This window comes from Solanum stenotomum, chromosome 3 (assembly GCF_019186545.1).
Source record: "Solanum stenotomum isolate F172 chromosome 3, ASM1918654v1, whole genome shotgun sequence".
Classification (NCBI taxonomy): Eukaryota; Viridiplantae; Streptophyta; class Magnoliopsida; order Solanales; family Solanaceae; genus Solanum; species Solanum stenotomum.
Genome location: NC_064284.1, coordinates 19,781,534 through 19,806,787, shown reverse-complemented (window position 1 = coordinate 19,806,787; position 25,254 = coordinate 19,781,534). Strand labels below are relative to the sequence as shown.

At 33.0% G+C, this 25,254-nt stretch overlaps 4 protein-coding genes across 6 annotated transcripts in view; 2 read left to right on the top strand and 2 right to left on the bottom strand.

Annotated features, from left to right (window-relative positions):
- The window catches only part of LOC125858059 (uncharacterized), a 280,326-nt gene that overhangs the window by 134,993 nt on the left and 120,079 nt on the right, over positions 1-25,254 (top strand). The window lies entirely within an intron of this gene.
- LOC125858061 (protein SHORTAGE IN CHIASMATA 1) lies at positions 170-10,857 on the bottom strand. Its single transcript, XM_049537739.1, has 8 exons — positions 10,348-10,857; positions 9,286-9,375; positions 9,117-9,191; positions 6,430-8,366; positions 4,985-5,192; positions 3,748-4,254; positions 649-2,304; positions 170-543 (listed from the first exon to the last, which is right to left on the bottom strand). Exons 1-8 carry the CDS (start codon positions 10,681-10,683, stop codon positions 454-456), a joined length of 4,899 nt encoding a protein of 1,632 aa, XP_049393696.1. The 5' UTR covers positions 10,684-10,857; the 3' UTR covers positions 170-453.
- LOC125858035 (low-temperature-induced 65 kDa protein-like) lies at positions 12,119-14,920 on the top strand. The gene is made up of 5 exons (XM_049537710.1): positions 12,119-12,259; positions 12,333-12,563; positions 12,664-13,485; positions 13,575-14,495; positions 14,578-14,920. Exons 1-5 carry the CDS (start codon positions 12,214-12,216, stop codon positions 14,619-14,621), a joined length of 2,064 nt encoding a protein of 687 aa, XP_049393667.1. The 5' UTR covers positions 12,119-12,213; the 3' UTR covers positions 14,622-14,920.
- LOC125858057 (heavy metal-associated isoprenylated plant protein 39) overlaps positions 17,483-25,254 on the bottom strand; it is a 273,143-nt gene continuing 265,371 nt past the window's right edge. For 2 of the 3 annotated variants that reach the window (XM_049537732.1, XM_049537733.1), the window contains exons 2-3: positions 17,840-17,925; positions 17,483-17,760 (exon numbers count right to left, since the gene is read on the bottom strand). In XM_049537732.1, coding sequence (XP_049393689.1) covers positions 17,516-17,760; positions 17,840-17,925 — 331 coding nt within the window. In that variant the 3' untranslated portion in view covers positions 17,483-17,515. Of the gene's footprint in view, positions 17,761-17,839; positions 17,926-18,141; positions 18,274-25,254 lie in introns of those variants that run through there. The other variant, XM_049537731.1, reaches the window with a different exon arrangement.

Genomic DNA, 25,254 nt, shown 5'->3' with positions numbered 1-25,254 from the left:
TCAGAAGCCTTGTGTGCCCCCAATTATAACATTGGCAGTAAACTATTTATCTCTCAGTACTCTAGTTAAAAGTATCGTCATTAGGATTCTTTAGTCATAACATGTTTAACATGTGCTTGCTTCTCAAATAAAAAGACTTTTAGATTTAAAGCCAAAAAAAGGTCTTACATATCTTGATATTGTTGATTGCCACTTTACTTCCATAATTGACTGAACTCACAAAGCAGAGATGCTAAAGAAGAAGAATACCACAGGGGAAAAAAACAGATTCGGTACATGGTGAATAACATTTTTCCGACACCAGGAATGCAGAATTATGCTATATGAATTGTAAATGATCATGCAATTTGATTAATAATTGATGTCCTAGGAATGTAAGGTCCCAATAAATTCTATGATTTACACTTACTGAGAGCTCAGTTGTATTGGCCCAGTATACCTCATATGTGAGAGTTAATATCGTCTTCCCAATGTATGAGAGTTCTTGTCATTCCATACCAGTTTAGTTTGCCCTCCATTTCCGCTTGTTGCAAAGGATAGCTCCTGCAAGTTAGTCATACTATGAAGAATTGTCGAATGAGGAAAACAAACTATTTGAAAAGAATGGTTGAATTCAGCTAAAGAAACAGAAAATCATTTCAGGCATACCCGTTTTGCTCTTTTATCAACGGGTGTCCATGATGAAATAGGACGATCTGAAGCCTTCTCACTAGAGGATGCTGGTAGCTGCATGCATTTCATACGCCTCTTTCTCCTAGTTGCTGCCTCTTGGAAACTGTTTCCTTGGTACTTGTAAAGTTCCAGAGTAGAGGGACTCTTTCTCTTTGTAACTTTTGATGGTTTCCCAGGGTACCCGTAACAAGGAGCAGATAAGTCACACGGGACAGATTGCTGACGTGACCGACTCTTTTCCCTGATTCTGTTCAGAAATTCAATTGTCCAGGGTGATCCTTGCTGCAATGGAGTGGATTGAAGTGCGTTTGAGAGTGGTGTTTCTCCATAACTGGCTGCATTCTTTTCTTGCTTCGTCAGATCACTCACACATATTACTTTCTGGGATATACCCTCATCTGGGACCCATTTCTGGTGCTTAAATTGAATCTTCTTATGATTGAAACCTGCATTTAAATGCTGTCCCAGTCCTTGCCTTGATCCTTGCCCAAGGTCTCTCATAGAAGTGTAGGCATCTAGGCTAGAGTCAATTTCCACAGTATTTAGAAATTCTAGATCGCTTGCTCCAAAAAAGAGTTTTTTAGCAGCTGTAGGAATTCCTGTTGTAGGAGTCTCCATTGCATGCACCTGGGTAGAAAAGGACTTGGATTTTGCATTATGAAAGGCTTTGCCAGATCCGACAGTATCATCAATGTTAATAACCTCACCTGTGATATGATCTGTAAAATTTCCTGAATAGTTGTTTTGTCTACCCAATTTGTTCATCATACCCACATCAACTCCCTCTCTTGGATGCAAACACACATCAATTTGTGGAGCCCTGAATTTATTTATATCACCACCTCCCATCTGTGAATTATTAGTCATCTGGTAGTCACAGAGATCAGTTACTTTAAAAAGATCTTTTGTCACATAGGTGTCTAATGACTGCCTGTGAACGCATGGTTCGTTGTCAAATGATAAGCTAGACTTCCCAAATTCATCAAACAAGTTGATATCATCTGAAATCAAAGAATCACGCAGGCCAGATGCTCTGGGATGATGAAGTCTGCCTTCAGAAAATGTTCTCGGTGGATCAAGATCATATACTTCCCTTGTAGGTATATTCAGATTCTCAATATCCCAGGTGGTTTTTCGTTTCGTCCTCCCATAGGTTCTTTTGAAATGAAGACTTGCAGAGTCTGGAGCAGAAGAAACTGAAGAGGAGCAATCTGTCATTACCGATTTAGAATCCTCCCGTTCCCCAAATCTGCTCAAAGCACTCAGTAATATGATGCTTTCATCAGGAACTTGATATTTTTGAACTGCATGAATTCTATGTTCATGAGTCCATCCCAGAAACGCAACAAGCAAGCCTGCTGAAGACAATATTGCATGAGCTGAGAGTGAATTGATTGAAGGAAATGCAGTAAGGAAGGATTCTGCCAGCGTTTGTGACTCAGGCATCTTAGAATAGAGCCCTCTGCTTGTCCTCGAGGAAAGTTCGATACACGATAATATGATCTCATCAGTCATCTCAGAAGAATATGAATAAAAGATCTGTATATCCATGCCCAAGCTAGCAGCCGCAGCGTAGAGCTCATCAGATGACTCCATAATTCCTGATATAAAGTCGCTTTCTCCCTCAAAGACCTAAAGAAGATGGCCAAGAAATACTATATATCATGAACAAAACATTATGTGTAAGCAGGGCTCATGCTAGACTATCTTGGTCTAAAACTATAATAAATAAGTGCTCTTATTTACATTTCCAGTCACTGCTACTTCTTTGAAGTAATCCGCTATATTCAAGAATAACCATGTAATGAAGATCATTATCTTGTGCTTATATCATCATGCCGTACACAAGGTCAATTGAGGTTGAGAGATATTACATGCACATGGTGATAGTACTCAGTTTTCAAACTGTTCACCGAGAACAAAAAGAAGGCCTGTCTCAAGTTGGTCATTGGCATCACATCTGCAATGCAATTGTGAACTTCTGGAGCTAAGGAACAGGGAAGAACCGGGAGATTGGAAGCGTAAAGAAATAAGTCTTGAGAATTAATATTTGAATTGCCCTTTAGCTGATAAGTTCATGAAAGTTTCTCAATCTCCAGGAAGTAGTAAAATAGGTCCACCAGAAGAAGGACCTACTAGATACATAACTCTTGCAATTTCCAATATCAATTTGCCACCAGCCTACCCTCTATCATCAGATCGTCATAATTTTTCTTACTCATTCAATGATGTTATTTCCAGTAATTTTGCATGCCTTCGATTGTACCGAGTACTACCAGACGACCATCTTGAAGAATATTCAATACTTTGATTTGATATTAGAAGGAGTTAAAAGTAAGCTAGAGATAAAAGAACACTATGACGAAATGATGGTTGAGGGTGTCAAGATAAAGCAAAGTAAAGATCATTAATGACATAGCTGGAATTAGACTCTGGTACATGGCGAATTGTGACAAGCAACACTGATGGAAGAAACAGGACACTATAAGCAATCAGGAAGTGTGTCTATCTCTCGAAGGGAACGTAAGGCATTTCATTTTAACTCACTGAAGTGAATGTAAGAAGTGTATGTAAGTGGAATGTTATAATTTGTAGGAATCACCTTAAACTCTTCAAATTAGTATTCTCAACTATCTCAGTGTCTCACTATTGATAGTTTAATCCTGATCAAACAATTGCTGCAAGTACAATTAGCTGAACACAAAGCAGGGCATGAAAAAATGTTTAGATTTTTCTCCAAGTGGACTGCAAACTTTTAAGACCCTAGAAAGCTACATAGAATGAACTTAGACAAGCATGAAATATTCTTTTTAACAAATAATGAGGGAAAAGTCAAAATAGAAAAGACATAATTTTTGAACAATCCTTTTCTGCTCTCAAACACTTGGTTTTGCAGCTAAGAATCTGTATATTTCCTATGTTACAGGGTGGAAAACCATTCAGATATCACAAGTCCATTGTTGTTTTATTTTTGGTTTTCCAGTGCTCTTTCTGAAATAAATGCATTGCATACCTTACATCTAGCACAACACTGTGTAGGTGTGAGCAGTTTGGAAAGAAAAACATGCTACTTACCAGGATGCAGCCACTGAAAGCAAAACTGAGTGACGTCAAAATACTTGCTGCAATATTCTCAACACACAGAGGCAAGCAAGAGAAAGCCTCATCAGGGGCAGTAGCTTTCTTTGCAATATTTTTGCAGTCATACCAAGCAAGGCAAGCTGATGCACTAACTATAATATCGACAGGCTGACGTAAATCACGCTCTACAACCTGTACTCCTTTCTTCTCGAACGCAAGAATCTTTTGGTATGTAGTTCTCCTTGAAATTACCATTTCCTTATCAAAATTGTGTGTGTTAACTATAATGATTGTCTCAGGACAGCTATCTGTGCTTCCACGATTTTGCTCAGATCCTAAACTGAACACTGCATGTTGAGCTGCAGCAGAGCAAGCTTCATTTCCCAGTAATGTCACCACACTTGCACCCTTCAAGTTCTTTTCCACTGGAAGGAAATTCAGCAGTTCTTCAACTGTAACGTCAATCTCATTGAGAGCAGAGAAAGAGTGAGGACCTCCCCCCTAGAAAACGAGCATGTCAGAAGTTCTAAACTTTGTAGCATCTAGGAATGAACAGGAGGAATCCGTTGCTGCATATTTGAATTATCTACTTCTAGTCTGATCGACAGCATAAAACATTGAACACTAAACAATTCTCTTCTCTTCATGCAGTGATCAAAGTTAAGGTTTTAGGGCGATTTTATCAGAAGATAAAAGCTCATACTCCAACTATTGATAATTTACCAGCATATAACAGAATATGACTTGGATGGAGAAAACCTCAGTACCATGTAAAAATGGAAATACATCAGGCAACAGTGAGGTAAATCCCCCACACGGGGAGCTCAAACAGGGAAGAAAGTCAATTGTGTTGAAGAATTATTTCAACCAAGCAATAAAAGGCAGACAGAGCACCAAAAGAATGAGGAAGGGAAGAAACCCAATTACTCAAAAGTACAAACTCATACCTGCAAGATGAATAACTGACCATATTCTAACTTAAAGAATTAACAACCACTGCGTCTCTCGAGTTTGGACATCATGGTTGTTAACACTTTAATGCAAATTGAACTGTATAGTGTGACTCAAGAAAACAGACTAGATAAACAATAAGAATATCGAAAATTTTGACAGTCAAACTTTTCATTCCATTTACAAAAACAATTTGGTGTCGTGCATTCCTTGGAAGGAAACACAAAACTATGTGATATTTTTCAAACTGATAGACATCAAGCAAAAGACAGAGACTTGCCATACTAGGTTCATCTGTGTTGGGCATGTCAACGCCATCACAAAGTGCTTTTGCAACACTGGGGTCATCCAGCTCCACCTTAAGGAAATGAAGAGGAGGAACTCTATCTGACTTAAGCAAGATGGAAGATACTTTAGATGATCCTTGTGAACCTCCATATTCCAAGATGATCTCAAATTTTTCAAATGGAAATGAGGCAGACAGATGCCTGGAAAAAAAAATGGAATATCAATTCATTTCTTTAAATCTCATTTTAAATTTAGGAAACTTGTCAGTAGCATTGTGGTAAACAATATCAAGAACAAATAAATTTGAACCATCTCAATGTAGCCAAACTATATATTGTCTGTCGTGATACTATTATGGTGGACTTAATGGTCTGTTGTACCTAGAATTGATTTTTATTTTAGTAAAGGGCTTAATGCCCAGTTTTAAATTAAAAATAAAATAAAATTATGGTGAACTTGAGATTTTAGCTCTGAATTCCCATAAGCCAGTTTAAGATTTTGGTTGAAGTTAAAACTAAAGCAAATAACTAGCTTTCATTCAAGCATGTTAGAGAGCAAAGATATGATAGAAAAGACAAAAGAAAAAACAAACTAAGCATCAACCAAGACCATTAGATATTCAACACTTTATAAGGATCGCAACAGTTCAAACTCAAGCGTTGTCTGTGAAGTCAATGTTCTTTTCTGGTGGTACTACCTCAGCATTCTAGAGCAATTTATCAAAGAAAAAATATGATTCTTAAGCAGTAAGCACCCATTCAAATTCATGAAAAGTAAATTCATTCAAATACTCCCAGATATCTATAGATATTTTTTTATTTTTTCTTGTCAAATTATATAATTACTATGTATCACTAGGTAATAACTATTTTGAGAACTTTTTGCATAAATACATTTTAATGGCAAAAATCTGAATGCCTCTCTTGCAGAGAAGCAGAAGATCAGTAATATCACATCTATGGGTTATTGCTGTTAAGCATTAATACCATTTACACAGCCAATCTATCTTATGAGAATTAATATCTTAGTTTTGCAGCTAAAAGGAACTACCCAGCTTTAAGTTTAGAATACTTTTCTCCTAAGAGGCACCTTAATACCAGAATTTTACAGATCACCCAATTAAAAGCTCTCTTTATCAGAAATACAACAGCAATTATTATAGACTACCAAAATGTCAAGATGCTGTCTGAAAAGGTCAAAATTTACTAGTAAGTTTCAACCTGGTTAAAAACAGATAACTTTACTATGTGAATCACTAAGGACTAAGCAGGCCACCTGTCAAAATGTTATAGTTTGTCCTGAACACAATTGGAAATAACAAGCAAAGACAACATCCTAAACACAAGGATATGGCCAAGATACCACTGCAAGTTTGATCAACCATACTATTCAACAGGCCAATATCCAAGCATATTTTATGTTGGAACTACCACTTACTCTTGGGTTACTAAACAGCAATGTGAGATCATTTGCATGCTGGCATCTTCTAATTTGTAAAAATCATTCTTTTGTCCATTATGTGGCTGGCTAAATGCAATATTCATGGAAGTTAATAGTTTCTTCAATGACCACCAGAACACTGGCTCAGCCACAACCAATATTTTTGAACTACCCTTGCTCACAAACGACTGCAGTATATCTTTAATAACAGAAAGCGATGGATGGAACTTATGTATATCTTTTTCACCCTTCTGATGCACATCTTTTATGAGGTTGTAGAGGAAGTCAAGTTTAGAGTTCAATTCCTGCAACCTTATGTACAACTTTTCTATGTATAGATATGTTGTATGCAGACCATAGTAGCACAGGTACCAAACCATCTGTTTGATCGCGCACAATGTGACCAATGATATTGTGTTATCACCATCCTGCAACAAAGACGTCCTGCACAGACTTCTTTTCTTAATCAAGTCGATGAGCTTTTTCTTTGGAAGGCGGAGAATAACAATATCGTCCACAGCTTGAGATGGATCCTGAGTCTCAATTAACTCTCTCCGTCTTTCAAAGATAACTTGAAAGATTTTCCTAAGATCATCAATTAGAAGTAGAATATCAGAAGACAACAATATTTGATGCACCTTGATATTCCATTGCTGAGGTTGTACTAGTGTGGTATCAGAAGAGAGAAATCTGCTCCGGACCATGGTATTGGTATCAATGGAACTGTCAGCTGGTTTATAGTCTTTGTCTCTACCATACTCTTTTGGATTTAAGAAAAAATCAAGATCATTAAACTCTGACCAGGAGTCACCAAACAAAGATGCCTTTTTAGAACTACATTGGGATGATACTCCTTCAATTGGGAACTTTCCATCCTTCAGCAACTTAGTTGACACTTCTATGTTATGAGGCATGGGAGAAACAGGAACGGCATTTGAAGGTAAACTCAATATTTCTTTGCTCTCCACTCTGTTTGGTTCTTGTGGACTATCACTAGAGAAAAGAAAGTTTGATACAAGCATCTCATTGTCGATGAAATTCAAGCAAAGGTCAATGTTGTTAGCATCTATCTCTCCCAATAAATTGAAGAAGTCTTCTCGACACTTGCATTTCTCTTCTTCCACAAAATGCCAATCTAAGTATAATCCATCAGACATGGAGGAAGACTGTGGCTCCAACTCAGCTAGGATTTCCTTAATACACAAGTGCAATGACTTTATATCTCCATTCTCAGAAATTAGCGGCACAGGCAGTGATCTGAAAGAATTATCCACAGGAATGAGCTCATGGGAAACAATCAATTCGTCGAAGTTCCTGAAATTGTCAGCCTCCCTCAACATCAGGTCACATGTATCCTCAACGTCTACTTTTACTTCAGACAGCAATTCACCAAAAGTATAAAGGTCTGAATCAAAGAATTGCAGTTCATCAAAAATGATAGGGTTTCCTACCCAAATTGGACCATCATTTTCTATGCCTTGATGAATCACCGAGTTTTTCTCAAGTTCAATAATACTTATCAAATTCATCTCTAAAGAGAAATTCAAGCATGGAACCTCAACTTCAAGGCAGTCCGTTGCTGAACTACCATTTGACAGGTATTGCAATGTGTCAAACTTTGTGGAATCCAAAAGCTCATTTATGTTACCCATTCCTTCACTTCCTGGTGTCTCACACTGAAGCTCAATATTTTCAAAGATTAGAACTTTCTCCTTTATAGAGTTGTCGCTGACAATACCCAAACATGCCTCATCGACTTCGAAAAGAGGAAAGACATATGTTCTAGAATGATGTTTCCCCTGACTGAAACCACTATCTTCAAGCCAATCAGAGCTTTTCTCCAGAAAAGACACAGAACAAATGTCATCCACTGAACAAATTGATTGCAGAGTGTCAAGGGAATGTTGCAGCCTAACTTCAAGACCAGGCATATCCTGCAATAAGTGAACAATGATGTGCCAAACCAGTTAGCGATCATTAACAAGTGAAAGTATTGGTTACGTCCTTCCCTTTCCTTCATTCAGTCTGAGAAAAGTAAATTAACATGATGGCATGGAGTACAATTTCTTCACAGTCCTCCACAATGAACAGGCTTCAAATAAAAGGTCACTATGTCATTAAGCATCATTATCCCTTAGAATCATATGGAAAGGAAAGATGTTTGAAACTGAAGGATGACACATATTGACATATGAATGGTCTTGGTGTTGCATAAAATATCCCAGCAAATTGTGTTTAAGAACCTAATTACGTGATTCTTAGATTTCAATAGTCAAGTAAGGCAATCAGAGAACAGAAAAGAAGAAACTAGTGATATAGTTTCTCAAATGATGATTGGGGCTGACAAGAAAAAAGGTAGAGGACATTGTCTTCAGAATCAGAGTACCCAGCTGCATATATATTTAGAAGAGATGAAAGAACAGACTATCTTAAGACTTGAGAGCTTCAACCCATGCATGTAGCTAAAAATTATATCATATTCAAAATGACCAAGCTTCTTCCATCAATATGAACCACTGGTTTTTTATTTCTGACCAAAGACTTCTTCCTTGACAGAAAGAGAGGAGTTGGTAATTCCCATCCAACCATCATCACAAAAGTTAGCAAATATAAACCAAAAGCATTTCCCTGCAATCATAAAAACTTAAATGCCAGAAGAAATAAGTAAGTCATCAAAATATTACCAGCTTATTTCCATCATCTGAAATCTCAGACAGAATCAGCATGTTCTCCTTTCCAAAATGAGGGATATCTTCTAGCTGACAACAGGAGAACAGACAAATGCAGATGTTCACATGAGAATTTAGCTAGTAGAATATAAATTATATCTGCTTGATTGCCGAGATGGTTTACCAATTGAAGTGAAGATGAATCCAGCTCTGGAATTTCAAATTGGACCATTTCGAGATTGTCCTTCCCCTTGCCATAGGAAACCATAGTCCCCTGCAATAAATAAGTATAAAAGCAGCCTAAAGCAGATGTAATTTTAATGAGGTAAGACAAAAATTAGTACTAATACTTTTTTGCAATCAACTTCTACTCTATCTCAGTTTAGATTAATTTTCTTTTTATTGCAAAAACCTCATTCGTTTTCTGAAAGACGATGCAGTACATGTATGCTTTTACGTATAACATTTCAACATAACATTAACTCATAAAAATAAAGTAGTTACCAATATTACAATACAAACTCAGGCAGTGCTGCCTTGGTAAAGTCATGCAGCCATCTCGAGCAAGTCTTCCAGGAATCTGAAATCTTAACTTTCTAAAGATTTATTTTAATATTGAAAAACCTTAACCTGTAGTTGTATGTTTGATAATATTGGAAGGTTGTAAGGATGAATATGAGTTTTGAATCATGCAACTTGCAAACAATTCTCTTATTTTCATCATATCTATACCATACGCCCTTCATTAGAAATTTTCAAAATTACCATAAATGAAGAAGAAACATCTCAAAATTATCATATCAAAATTCTGTTAATATGCAGTATCTTTTAAAATTATTTCCAAACTAAAAGTGCTAACTATTGAGTCTCATATTCTAGACTTCTGCTGCTGCAGACAGGAGTGATTGCCTGGTTGGTAGCCAGTGTAGTGACGAGTCCAGTGTACTTAAAGACATGAAGCTCCCATTGGAAGTGACAAATCCTTAACTAAATCTAAAATTGACAGCTAAATCGATGCAAATTTGGGAGAGATCCTCAATCAACATAAGCATTCATTTTAATTAAACACTACATTTCATAAAAGCTTTACATCTAAAATTCTTCGCTTTTAAGCAAATTAGATCCTCCTTATAATATCAGCCTCTTACCAGATGCATCAATGCATCAGATAAGTGAATATTTTCACGATGAAGTTAATGAATAGCATTTAAACCCTAAACAAGTTCCAATTATGCTCAGCATTTACCTCTGTAGTAATTCCGCTTGTTTCCTCGGGACTGCAACTTCCCTGCTCGTCAACGTCAAGCTTTCCGGCGAACGGCCGAGGATCTGCGAACTCAGCAAGTTCAACATCAATCCTGTGCGGAAAGACATATGAGAAGAAGCGAGAGAGAGTTTTCTCAATCGGAAATCTCTCGATTTCAACATCGATACTAAGTGTAGGAAGTTCATCAAAACAATGAAGGTCTTCAAAAATGGAGGTGTTCGAAGTAGGGAGGTGTGGAAGAGGGAGGCGGAGGAAGTCGCCGGGTGGAAATTGAGCGGAATTGAAGTAATCCTTGCCGAGAAATCGAGTTCGCATGTCCTGATTACGGTGAGGTTTTCTGGGAGAGAGAAAGAGTAGTGAGAAGAGTGAAGATTTTGAAATGTAACGGATTGTAATTGAAAAATTGAAATGGCACCCACGGTGATTCGACGGTGTAAATATATTGAGTTACTTCCCGCTAAAATTAGGGGTCATCGTGGCCATGTGTTCTTTCCCCTTTCTCTCTTGTTTCTTTTTCCTACTTATTGAGATGATCAAATGAAATAATGTTGAGCATTATTTGTCATTTGTAATTAAGTGGTAAGATGCGTTCGTAATCTAATTTTTTTTTGAAATAAATTATATTATGATTATAAAATATTCTTAAAAAAAGTTATGGATATAGTGAGAATTTGAATTTGTTAAACATGAGATTGGAGGTTCTTTAATCTAAAAAATAGGGATGTTAGGTTGCAAGGCTAACTCATCTATTGGCTTCTCTCGTAGATTAATGTAATTTTATGAAGTATAGCAAATGATTGAGAAATTCACGTTAAAATTCCAATTTATTTAACTTTAACACACTCTATGAAGTATGTGTTTTGTAATGTCTTTCGTCCAGAGCTTCCATTCCCTCAAGCTCTTTGAAGGAATATGTATATGAATATTTTATGCAAAATCCTTCATAAATACATAGTAATGTATATACATAATTACAAATTTATCTTGAATAGTTTGCATATTAGTTGAGAACCTAACTCTACGAGAGTTGAACGAAAGCGTAAAATGAGCACACCCAATAAATACTGAATTTAAAATTTGTAAATTATACTTAAATATTTTTAAAAAATAATTTATAGAGTAATATTTTTTGTGTAATTTTTAACTATTTAAATATAATTTTTAAATAACATCTAAAACGGTTCGAGATCCTGTGATCTCAAGGCAGTTCAATTATTTCCAACCCCCTAAAAAAAATGGCAGTTCAATTATTAAATATTAACAATTGAAAACTGCTTGAACGCGAGTAATATAATAGATCGAACTTCGCGACTTGTACAATTTTACGGTCATCGAAACTTTTTTTTTTTGGATTTTTCTATTCAATGTCAACAATTTGTTTGGATTTTTCTATTTAGTGTTAACAATTTATATTAAATCTGAACTAAATTTAAATCGTAATTTGCTTGACTAAATTTGAATTCCGCAATCGATCAGGGAGTAGCGCTCCATAAGAAGTTGAAAGATAAGAAAGCCGACATTCTAATTTTGCGGTTAATTTTTGAGGGCCAATCACGTAGATATAGAAGGCCACGTCCACAGTAGTGTCCCATAAAGGTCGTTCCACGCGTCCTATAACAAGAGACGTGCTTCACCGAATAAATACGTGTATCCTTCAGAGAACGCCACTCCCATGCAAAGGTGGTCAATTAGTTCAATTCTTCACTCTATAAACTATTCTCATCCTTTTATCTTTTTTCAAAATTCAAAAAACAATTATCTTCTTTTTCTTTCTTCTGAAAACTACTATTGTACCGTATACACATTTCTTTCGAAACCCAAAAAGAGCATAATTAGCTAGATATCATGGATACACAATTGCACTGTCCACAGGATACAGGGTTGCACTCAGGTGAAAAATTGTTAATGAAATTTGAAAGGAAGTGTTTTGTTTATTTATTAATTGTTTGTTTTTATGATTGAAGGGGAAGGACATGGTCAAATTCATGATGAAGGTGAACATCATCATAAGCAATCAGTGTTGAAGAAAGTTAAGGCAAAGGCAAAAAAGATCAAGGATCATCTAAAACATGGTCTTGGACACGATCACAGTCATGAACACGAACATGACCACGAGCAGCATTCACTCCAAGGCGATGAAGAAGAAACTGATGATGATGAAATGGAGGAAGGTGCAGCAGTTCATGGTGGACCATGTACGTTCTCAATAATTTTAGCATATTAATTAATTACTACTTAGATAATTGCTTCCTGTCTTATGACTAGTGATTTTTTGTTGCAATTGGCATGGATTAGATGCTATTAGGAGTAAAGATATTCCAAAAGAGGAAGTTGTGCCAATGGGTAATTTAGAGAATCCAACTAGCCCAAAGGAGGATCGTTATGATTCTAAGATGAAGAATGAAGATGTGCATAGGCCAATTTTGCAGAGGCAAGACGAATTTGCGAGGCCACCCTCTTTGGAGGGGATTCACTTCCCCGAAGAAAGACATAAACCTGTTTTTACTGGGACTCATGAGACGACCAAGGGCATTGATGATGATCATGTTACTGCCCTTGGAAAACATGAACATCAAGGACATGAAAATACTGGAGCACCAATGGGCCTAACGGATCATCATGCTGCCCACAGACCAGTTACTGCTGCCGAAACTCGTGAAACTAAGGGCTTTGATCATCATGTTACTGCCCATGGAGCACAAGGTCATCAAGGACTGCAGGGGCATGAAAGTATTATTGGAGCACCAACAGGCGTAGTGGATCATCATGCTGCTGCCGCCCACAGACCAATTACTACTGCTGCTGAAACTCATGAGACTAAGGGCTTTGATCATGTTACTGCTCCAGGAGCACAAGTCCATCAAGGACTGCAGGGTACTGAAAATATTATTGGAGCACCAATAGGTTTGGCGAATCCTCACGCTTCCCACTTACATGAACAGATGCAGATGCCACCTGTTGTTACTGATACAGGAGCCCGTGGGGAACTAAATGATCAAGGACTGCAGGGGCACAAATTTAAAGTACTAACAGGTTTAGAGGAGGATCCTAACGTTCCTAAAGACCATCCAAATCCAACAAACTATCAAAGCAAAGTCACCGATCCAACAGGCGCCAGTAAGTCTTACTTCTCTGTTCAAATTGTTATTTGACTAATTAATCCTTGTATAAAGTAAAATAGATGCTATGCATTTTGATTGTAACAGACAATGAGGAGGCGGGAGTTAGCCCACTTGTTCAATCGTTCGAAAAAATGGGCGTGAACGATGTTCCGGAAACAACACGCATAAGAACAGAGCCAAAAGCAGGGGATTTTCAATTTGATCGAGGAACAGAACATAGCCAGTATACAGGATCACATGATCAATTTGCTCCGCAAGAATCGCCTACAGTTTTCCCCTCAGTTCGTGAAAATACTGAATCAATTCCTAAGAGTATCAATCCAAACAATCCAGAGGATTTACCTCAGGACACACTAACTGGGAAACCAGGTAGCTATACAGAAAAGCTTTCATCCGCAACATCAGCAATTGCTGATAAGGCGGTTGCTGCTAAGAACATTGTCGCCTCCAAACTCGGGTATGGTGGAACAGAGGAGGAAACTCAGGCAACAGCAGGCGATAAAGATGCAACAAAAACAACCTCAGCAACTGAATTTGCACAAAAAGCTGCAAGCGCAGTTGCAGGAAAACTTGCTCCAGTTTATGAGAAAGTAGCAGTTGCTGGTAGCACAGTCGTGGCGAAAGTTACAGGACATGAAAACAGGGGAGGTGTTGATGCAGAGCATGAAGTGAAGACTGATAAAGGGGTGTCAATGACGGAGTATTTAGCAGAGAAGTTTAAGCCTGGAGAGGAAGACAGAGCACTTTCTGAAGTGATTTCAGGTTCACTTTCAAGACAGAAGGAGAAAACAGAGGAAACAGGGGAGGCAAAGTCAATGGGGAAGGTGACCGAATCAGTGGAAGTTGAAAGGCGATTAGGTCCTATTGAACCCACAAAGAAAGAAGAAGAAGTTTGTGCTTCTGGAGAAACAAAAGTTGGTGAAAATTTCGGACAGGGGGTGATGGATAGGGTTAAAGGTGCTGTAAGTACATGGCTTGGGAAAGGTGTTGAAGCACAGGCAAATGGTAAGCAAATAGATACTTTCTTGCCCATTTTGATATCCATCGGCATTGTAAATTAATTTCATTTTTGGGTTTTTGTATTCAGATTCTGCTACGGGTGGAGGCGCTGTTGTTGGGGGGAGGGGTTAAATGATCAAACCATGTTTTGCTAAATCTTCAGCAACCAGGCAATTGAAGTTGTTACAACGACTTCTTTTGCTTATATATATATGCGTTTTCGCCTAATTTTCTACGTCTTGTTCTGTTGTTTTGTTTATGGGAAAAGTGATCAGGATGCTGCTGATGATTTCTAGGAAAGTTATACTTTGCATATTATGTATGTTGTTTTGTAAGTGTTCCACCGAAGTGTGTACTCATATTACATGTAACTTTTTCTGTATCTATTGGTGGTGTATTCCTCAAAGGCCAACGTTGTTAGATTTGTATTGAGTCCGTCCTTTCAATTGTTTTTCTGGCTAAAAGTCTACTGAAATTGAACTGATTATGTATCTGTTCAATTTGTAGTAACACGTAAACTCTATATCGCGCTGCGCTAATTTTCATCAAGTTTAAGAAAATCTAGAGCAGAGACGGAGTACAGCATGCATAATAATCTTAAAGCCTTGTGAAATTTAATTGTATAGGTCATCAGCGTTTTGTCACTAGTTGTGGTTAGTGGTGGATTCAGAATTTATGTGAAGGGGTTTGAAATATAAAGAAGTAAATATGTGAAAATTACAAAATGAAAAACTGAGCGAGATCTTGCCTTGTCATGCCGCGTTTAGTTTTTTTTACTTTTACCCTATTCATCGAGCTTTTTTTAAAATATTTTTTGTGCTTTTTTTCTCTTTTATATTGCAGTGTTCTACTCTATTTTTTTAAAATTCGACCATTAAGATATTATAATATATATTTATAAGATAAAATAATTGACATTGTCGATTTTTTAGTTCATTTAATTCAAATTACTAAGTTAGTCATTCTTGAAAAAGACAAATGATGAATAGAACAAATAAGTTTAGTTTAGAACTGAAAAAAAAAATACTATAAAATTAAAGGGGGGGGAGGAAAATCAATTAATTAGATTTTATTAAAAGATTATTCACTACTTTTAAATTTCTTCATTCAATTAACTTTAATTTAATTTCTTTTATATAATATTTTTTGTAAATCAATTTCAAATTTAATAATAATTCATCGTTAGTATATGGAAAGAAACTTATGTCGAAATAAAATGAAAAGTATAAATAAGAAGAATAAAAGACAAAAGTATCTAAAATATGTTTAATAAATTTAAACAAAGATAAATTGAGAAAAAGAAATAGCATAGACAGAAAAATAATGATAAAAAAAAATAAAAATTTACATTGAACCAAAAACAATGAGCATTTCATTGAGTTGAGATTTTGAGCACGAAACCAAAGCCCATTCACCGAAGGAAACAAAAACAAGCGGAAAAATGTTGCAAGTGAGAATCGAACCCAAACCATCTCGGTCAAAATTGAACCCCTTAGCCGTTGTTCAATGAGCCATGCTTCTCTTTTGTTTTGAGAGGGTTCATTTTAATATATGTACTCATAAAATCAAATATAGACCTTATATATATAGTGTAATTTTCGACGAGAGGATTCGAGTGAACCCCTGACCTCCACGTGGATCCGCCACTGGTTGTGGTACTGATATGCATTTTTTTCAGTGAGAAATTTGATATACGTAATCACTATTTATAAGTTCATAATCACTAATTAGTTGGCATACTAACTAAATAGTTGGTGATAATTTTTTGAGTTATAATTTCCACTTTAGGTGGTGTACACTTTATTATTAAATGAGTAAATTATGGGTGGACGAAATTATTAAATGGGTCGAACAGGTTTGGTATTTGTATGTATTCAGATTAAAAGCTAGCTAATACGCAACTCTATTAATTAGTTAATTAGGTTAACAATATGAGTCATCATTACGCATGTACCCAGTTTTCTGTTGTCTGTTAATGAAAGAATTGTGCCAAACTCTAGAAGCCATCAAAGATACAAATGGAGTTTTCATTCAAAAATTAAAGGGCTTACAAAAATGGACAAAGGAAACATTGTTTTACTAGGAAAACAGTACAACTAAGTTTATATACAAGGTTAATGATATGCGTTATCTATTTAGTCTATATAGCTGATTATTAGCAGTTGAATATTGTGCAATAAACTAAAGAATCAAAATGCGAGTAAAGGAGTTATGAAGCTTTTATAATTCGGGGTTATAATAAAAGTTGAATCTAAGGAAATTTACGTATGATTTTATGTGAAATAAAATATAACATAACTAATACCTATATTATTTTTATTTACTATGATTTTAATCAACCACCAAATGAAGGGTCACATTCAAGCAATTGGATGAGTAAAACAAAATTCTTTTCATAAAAGTCGGGCTATGTGATATCGAATTCAGAGAAAGGGATGTTACACGAGGCTACAATTGTCCAAAAAAAAATACGCGCACAATAAACAACTAATATCAAAGCTATCGTAATAAATCTTGTATATCACTTGTGAAATTATATTTCATTATTTTGTATTTTTGTATATTATTATTATTTTATATATTATCATAGTTAATAAAGGTGCATGGTATCACAATTGCAATAATTTGTGTACATGATCCCAATATATTCTATGTATAACATAAATTTACTAAAATTGTTGTTAGATGAACTCATAACTTTGAAAATATGAATATGTCCAATATAAGAGTCTTAAAAAATTAAATTCATAAAAATCAAATTTCAAATATACTTGAACAAAAGTGCATGTACAAATCCATTATAATATACATTATTTATTAATTTGATATAGTGTGAATGCCAACAAAATCATGATTTTCCCATTTTTCTCCAATAAACTCAAGAGAAGAAATAAAATAGATTTCATATTTCCAACATTATACCACCAATAAAAAAAGAGTAATTATTAATTATGTAACAGCAAGAATCAAGCAAAAAGTTTCTCTAACATAGTTGGAATTTGAATACTTCAAATAGAGATGATGTTTCACTTTGCTGCTTCTTTCTTCTCTTCTTTCTTTTCCTCCTTCTTCTCTTCCTTTTTTTCTTCTTTCTTTTCCTCTTTTTTCTCTTCCTTTTTTTCTTCCTTCTTCTCTTCCTTAGCTGGTCCCACTGATAATATATCAACTTTACCAACAGCTTTTTTCAATTTCTTCACCACTGCTACTGCATCCATCTCTCCTATCACTGTTAATTTTTGCTCCTTTAAATCTGCTGCTATTGAATCTACACCTGTTTAATTAAAAACTAATTCAATTTTACTGATACTAGATCTTCAAAATCAGCCAGGGGCATTTTAGTCAGTAATTACCTAAAATATCAGCTGCAGCTTCTATGGCTTTCTGTTTTGTCTTTTCATCAGACATGGTTAGCACCTTCATTACAACTTTCATCTGATGGATTCACAAAAAAAACACAAATATTACTTATTCAATAGCTCAGTCGAATCTTTTTTATAAAGGTTCGATTCTCCGCTTTGTAATTTCAATTTTAAAAAGGGGAAGGAGAAAGATCTATTGGACTAGAGAAATCTATAAAAGGGAATTAAGTTAAAAAAGAAAAAAATTAAAGAACATACAAATATAGAATATGTATTATATTTTTTTACAGTACCTGAGCCATTTTGGAGAACTCGAAGGAGTGCTTTGGATACTTATTTGACGAAAATGAAGAAGCTTTAAAAATACGCCGTTATTATTATTATTATATAGGGGACAAAAACAATGAGATGTCAAAAGGAAAAATATTTTTTTTCATTAAAAAAGAAAAGAAGATTTGGTACCCCGTATTTGTATTAATTTAATAAAGTAAGTAATACTTACATATGTTTATACCTTAATACTTAATTAGATTTTTTTTACTAATCCTCTCACTTAAACATGACGAATTAGGGTCTGTTTCAGGGCAGGCTCTTGCGTATAAAATTTTAGGCATTGGCCTTAGGCCCAATTTTTGGGGGCCTCAAATTTTTATAAATAAAAAATTATGTATTTTAATCCCATTCAAATAGAAGAAATTAAGGAAACATTATTTTGGATTCTTACATTTTCTTCGTTAACACTCACATTATTTATCCTTTGTAACTCTTTTTGCACTCTATTTCTTCAAATCTTTGATAGGTAGAGTAATACACTCTCAAAAATATGAATCAATAGTCGAAAAGTGTTGAACAAAGTGCATTACAAATTCTTTTTTTTTAATTTATTTGTTAATTTTCATATTAAAGTAGGTATACCAAGTTATCAACTTTTTGAATCAAATTCTATGATTCTAACTCTTATCTTTAAAGTTTATCAACTTATTACTTATAAAATTGTGTTAATAATTCATATAATAATTGTCTCAATAAAAGGATGTTTTTCAATGTTGAATTGATAAAATCTTACTTAAAACTAATAATTAAAAAAAAAGTGTTTGAAAAATCATTTATATAAAAGATATTAAGTAGTAATTTACGTCTAGAAATTTAGAAAAATAAATAGATATAGATATAATTTATATAGATTTTAGGCCTCTAATAAAAATTTCACTTTAGGCTACAAATTATGTTGAGCCGTCCCTGATCTGTTTGAACATAACCTTTTTTTTTCTTTCTAAAATCGATTTGGTTATACACTACAACAATAATATTATATCCCATATAACTCGACAAATGAAGAATAATGAGTAAATTTAGACCTTATTAAGATTAAAAAATTCATTTTTGATAGATCTTGATTTAAAAAATATATATGCAATTTCAACTTTTACATATATTTTAATTGATTATAAATATTACTAAAAAAAATCAAGGGTGACGAAACATGAATAAACATTTTGGGTGTCAAAATGTGGGTGTGGAGAAGTCTTATGCTGACCAGAAAGATGCTGCCTATGACGCATTTGAGTGGAAATCTAGGCAGATTGCATATACTTTTACCTATTAGGTCCTTCAATTTCTCCTCTCTCTTTTTTTTTTTGATATATGACCCTTGAGATTTAAATGTTTTATCCAAAAAAAATTATATTCAAGCAAATAGAATTAATTACTTACATTACAAAGCGATCCTTCAAACATTTTTACATGTTTTTGTGTATTAATGGGGAAAAAGAGTAAGATCTGAATATTCTTAAGATTTCGATTTTCTTAAGGTTGAGAATTTTGGGGAATTATCTATATGTTGAATTTCCGTGAGCCAAAATTAAAGTTGAAAAACCAGTAGGCAAGAACCACCCATTATATTACATAGAGAAAGAGGCGATCGGGGTGGACATGGTATGATATATATCGAATTATTAAATTATATGAAAAATTTTAATATCGTAGTTTTAGTTTATGATATTTGATGACGCGGTATATAGTATATATTTTAATATTTTTGATATTCGATATGATATTTGATATTTAGAAATAATTTACTGAAATATCGAATACCATATGGAAATATATAGTTACATAAATAACATATATATATATATATATATATATATTAAAATACAAATAAATATGCAATCTAGTATTAGTATATATAAACTAAATGTTTAGAAGTTGAAACTTTGACTACTCTATTTGATTAACAAAATGAGTTGTTTGTACTTTATTTTGAATATATATTTATACATATGTAGCATGTTAGTATGGTACAATTAAGACATTTTTTTAATTGTCAAAGTAAAGGTACTATATTATACGAGTATATATTAGTCAAAGTTGAACAAACTATGATTATCGATTTACCATATCATAAAATACCAAAATCAAACTTTAATATACCGAATCATACTGAATTAAATTAATATGGTAATAATATAATATTTTGAAAAATGAATACCGAAATTACGATATCAAAATTTTCAATTATTGTACCATACCATGCCTATCTCTGGTCACAATTATATATTTCCAAGACCTTATTTCAACAATTTCGGAGTTGAAGAATCTGAATCTTTATATTACAAAGAGAAAGAGGTGGGTAATTGCTAATGGTGACAATGACCGTATATAGTGATTGATTGTGACGGTGGATGCTGATGAATGACAACAATGTTTGATGATATGTAAGGATGATTAATAGTGGTGATTATCGATAGTAATGTGTTGTAGTGATGATTGATAGTGATAATTAAATAAAATAGCTACTGATGTTAACAATTGTTTGTAGTGATTAACATTAACGAATGAAAATAAATGGTAATAATCGATAATGATGGACGAAATAATTGTGCTTGATTATTATAGGCAATTGCAATTGTAGTGAATAAATCAAATTGATGAATTGATATCTTAACCATTAAAATTTATTCACATCAAAACACAATTAATAGATAAGATTTGAATAATTAAAATTCAATCTAAAAAAAACTAACAAACTTAATAATTGAAATATAACTAACTAAAATTAATGCCTTCATTAAATCCACCTCTATTTTACTCTTCATACTCTATATTTGGAGACTAAAATAGAGAATGGACACTCCAACCCACCTCCAAATCACCCTTGATTTTTCAAATTTAGAGAGTGTGAATAGTAGTTCTCCAAATTTGGAGAACTACTATTCACACTCTCTATTTCAATTTTTCATTATTTTATTATTATTTCTATTACTTTCTAATTAACATATTATTTTACATATAATTCTATTAATTAAATATCTAATATTCATAATTCTTTTTTAAATGTAATATAATATTTTTAAATATTATTTAATATATACTATTTTAATTTCAAATTAATAGTATTTTAATTTTTTTTTCTAATTTTCGTGAATAATAAAATTTTATTTTATTATTAATTTTCATTATAAAGAATACGCAAAATTAAAATGGCAAGATGAGAAAATTTAATTTATAAATACAATACATGATATGATAATTTAAATACAAGATAACAATACAATACATAACATAATAATTTAAATACAAGATAACAATACAATATAATACATAACATAATAATTTAAATACAAGATAAAGTACAATACATAACATAATAATTAATTGATCACAACAATAATTTAGAAATCCGGTAGGTCGTTTCCAGATTTAGCACTATTCAGAAAAAAATTAGAATATGATTTTGAGAATTGTTGCGATTGTGGTTGTGATGGTATATTTAGCTGATGGTATATATCCTAAATGGTCTACAATTGTTCAAACTATTCGTGATCCTCATTCCCAACAAAAGAAATATTTCACGATGAAACGAGAATCGTGCCTAAAAGATGTTGAACGTGCATTCAGAGTTTTGCAATCACGTTTTGCAATTATTGCAGGACTGTCACGTTTTTGGAGAAAGGAAGTGCTACATGATATAATGACTACATGTATTATACTGCACAACATGATAATTGAGGATGAACGTGATCTCAATGCACCAATTCAAGATGCCGTAGAGGCTCCAATTCCAACTATAGAAATGGTGATAGATGAAAATCTCCGGTTTGAACAATTTTTAGCTAGACATAAAAAAAATTAAGGACAAAAATGCTCATTTTGAACTCCGTAATGCATTAATAGAGCATTTATGCGAGCAACGTAATAATTTTGAAAATTGAGTGTTTATGTAATTGTATGTCACTTTTATTTGAATTTGTTCCCTAATTTATGTATTATATTATATTTTCTTGCAATTTATGTTCTTTAAAAATTTAGAATAAAAAATAATTTTATATCACATTAAAAATTATATAAAGTAATTATTTGGGAAAAAAGAAATAAAGGATTTATATTATGAAATAAGAAAATAAAAATGAAATAGAAATAATAATACAATATTGAGGAGAGAGAAAAAGATTTCTTTTTAGAGAGTAATAGAGAATTGGGTTGGAATTGGTTGTCTGAAAAAATAGAGAACTCTATATTTTGAGAGTAAAATAGAGGATTGGGTTGGAGATGTCCTTAGGCCGTAAGCTTAAGATATGTTTGGTATCAAGAAAAATACTTTTATCGAAAATAAATAATTTACTTATTTTCTAATATTAAGTAAATAAATATTAAAAATTATTCTAATAATGAAAGGGTCATTTCCACTTTTACCTTGTTCTGTGCTAGTCTATACTATTTATCCCTGGTAATGATAGTTTTTTCATGGGAACATAAATTTGCATTGTTATATCATAAGTATCTATAGAATAAAAGAAATACTTCTTCATAAATAGCTCACATTTATTCGAATGATACGATTTGTTAATTTGTAACTTCTTAATGAAATGATGTAAATTGTTTAGAGCACTTGAATTTACTTTTTTATTATAAAAGCAAGAGTAATGTTTCAACTTTCATTACATTAACTTTATTTTAGCTTGGTGAAAAAAAAACTTTGATTTAGCTTCATACATTCTTCTATTGATGAAAAGGTAATTAACGTGTCTATTTAAAGGGCATCATTTATAAGCTAAATATACAAGAGAGAAACAAAAAAAAACCACTCTTTCTTTAACCAATTCTCCATTATCTCAAATAGTCATTTTTCCTGTTGTAAATTTCTGAACATTTATAATGATGCAACTTCAAACTTTTCAGTCAGAATATACATACTTTATGAAAATTGAAAGAGCTCTGAGACTTTATGACTCGCCTTGATAATTTGTATCAAAGTTGAATCGAAATTATTTTTAAAATAGTGACTTGTTACGACATACTTAGTAATTATATCGATGCTTATTGAATTGTTTCTAATTTTTGTTTGATATTAATATTTGAGATTTTTTTAACACTACACACTTGTCAAGAGTTAATATCTCAAAAGGTCACTTAACTTTGAAAATTTATCTAGTAAAGTCATTAAACTTTGTATCAATAAAATCACTTAACTTATGTATTTATATCAATAAAATCACTCAACTTAAACATTTATGTCAATAAAATCACTCAACCAAATTTATCATTAAAAAAATAAAATAAATTATTTTTTATATCTAATCACAATTAAAATAAGAAATAAATAGCTTAAATTACTACTTTATTACAAAATAAAATATTAATAGATAATTTCATTTGATAAGTTAATACTGCTCCATTTGATAAATTAATACTGCTTCATTGCAATGATGCCTACCGCTTGATCTGATAGTTTAGTCAATTTCAATAATTTATCAATTTCATTTGATAAATTACTACTGCTTCATTTGACGGTATAACAACACTTGCTGTGATGGTTTAATCAATTTCTTGTTTGAGTGAATGACGCCAGCTTGAAGAATTTTAGGTTCAAGTTTGATAAATTTATCTTTTATTTTTAATTTTATATTATTTTATAATGAAATAGTACTTTTGAGTCATTTATTTAGTAGTTTAATCATGAACGTAATATAAAAAATAATTTATTTGTGGTGTAATTTTTTTTTAATGATGAATATGATTGAGTGATTTTATTGATATAAAGAACTAAGTTAAGAGATTTTTTTGATACAAAATAAAGTTTAATAACTTTATTAGATAAATTCTTAAAGTTTGAGATATTAACTCACTTGTCAATGCAAGGTAGATAAATTAAATATCTTTCAACATCCAAAGAGTTGGATGATTTGAGGAAGAAGACTGGATGGGAAATGGGCTAATTGCTATGATTAGGCGTCTACATTTAGGTCTGACTCATGCAATTACTTCACACTTTATTCAAATTATACATTATTCTCCATCAAACCTCACCTAATTAGTGAACGCAACTCTGGTAATTTGTAATATTGCATTGTTCTCACCCCCTCCCCTACTCATTCTTATACCTAGGCTCTAGCACTAGTGATATGAGCCGAAGTGTCTGTTTGAATTAGCTTATTTTTAAGTGTTTTTGTCTTTTTGACTTTTAAATACTTTTTGTTTTTGTTTTGGAGGTGTTTGAAAAAGTTAAAAGTACTTTTAAACACTTTCTTTAGATTAGAAAATTTTAAAAATAGGTCAAAAATCAAAAGTTCGATCTCTCAAGAGTAGGCCTCATGTGGACAAATCCATTCGGTTGGTTGGGTTCAATTTTAGTCATTGTCCACTTGAAATTTTGAACTTTTGCAATTTTCATCTAAAATTCTATCCATTCTAGGTCCAATTCGGTTCTTTTTTTTTTATTTACTTTGGTTTGGTTATACAAATTGGTTTGTCCCAGTTTCGAAATATAAACAAGTAACTGTTTTCATTTCAATTTTAAGGCCAACATAACCAAAAGTAACAAGATATTAAAATTACAGAGCAATAACCCATAAATTTGCAAGCATATATAATAATATATGAGACACAATAGATCTAAGTTCTAACCGTCTAAGAAATATCAAAGGGGAGTGGATATCGGGATTCAGAGTAATATTTTTTTAGAAGTGTATACACAATTGATTTGATTTATAATATATCCAATCATATTCATATCGAAAAATCTTAGCATTTTAATCGATTCGGAAATTCAGGCAGAACCGATTTGTGCACAGGCCTACTCAACAGTGCAATAGTTTCCACTAAAAATGAAAGGCCTATGGACTATTTACACTAAGGTGGATATTTGGCTTACAAGTAACCTAAATACCCCAAAAACTAAACGTAAAGATTACATGTGTAACCCAAAATTGCGAGAATAACCCAAATTACAAAGATAACCAATCACCACCAAATTACAAAAGTAGCCTAACGTTCTTGATAGCCATTTCTTGTAGGAACAATATTATCATGAGGATGCAGTACATAGGATCAATATTAACTAACCCCAACAAATTTAAAAACGTAACAGTAGAATACATAAGCTCATAAGTATACAACGTTACAAA

Bases quoted from the DNA above. Each gene is read 5' to 3' on its own strand.
- LOC125858061 (XM_049537739.1), bottom strand. From the start codon at position 10,683: ATGCGAACTCGATTTCTCGGCAAGGATTACTTCAATTCCGCTCAATTT. The intron at 9,192-9,285 runs GTAAACCATCTC...TCCTGTTGTCAG, and splicing joins ATTCATCTTCACTTCAATTG to CTAGAAGATATCCCTCATTT. The intron at 544-648 runs GTATGCCTGAAA...ACTAACTTGCAG, and splicing joins TTGATAAAAGAGCAAAACGG to GAGCTATCCTTTGCAACAAG.
- LOC125858035 (XM_049537710.1), top strand. From the start codon at position 12,214: ATGGATACACAATTGCACTGTCCACAGGATACAGGGTTGCACTCAG. The intron at 12,564-12,663 runs GTACGTTCTCAA...GGCATGGATTAG, and splicing joins AGCAGTTCATGGTGGACCAT to ATGCTATTAGGAGTAAAGAT. The intron at 14,496-14,577 runs GTAAGCAAATAG...TTTTGTATTCAG, and splicing joins TGTTGAAGCACAGGCAAATG to ATTCTGCTACGGGTGGAGGC.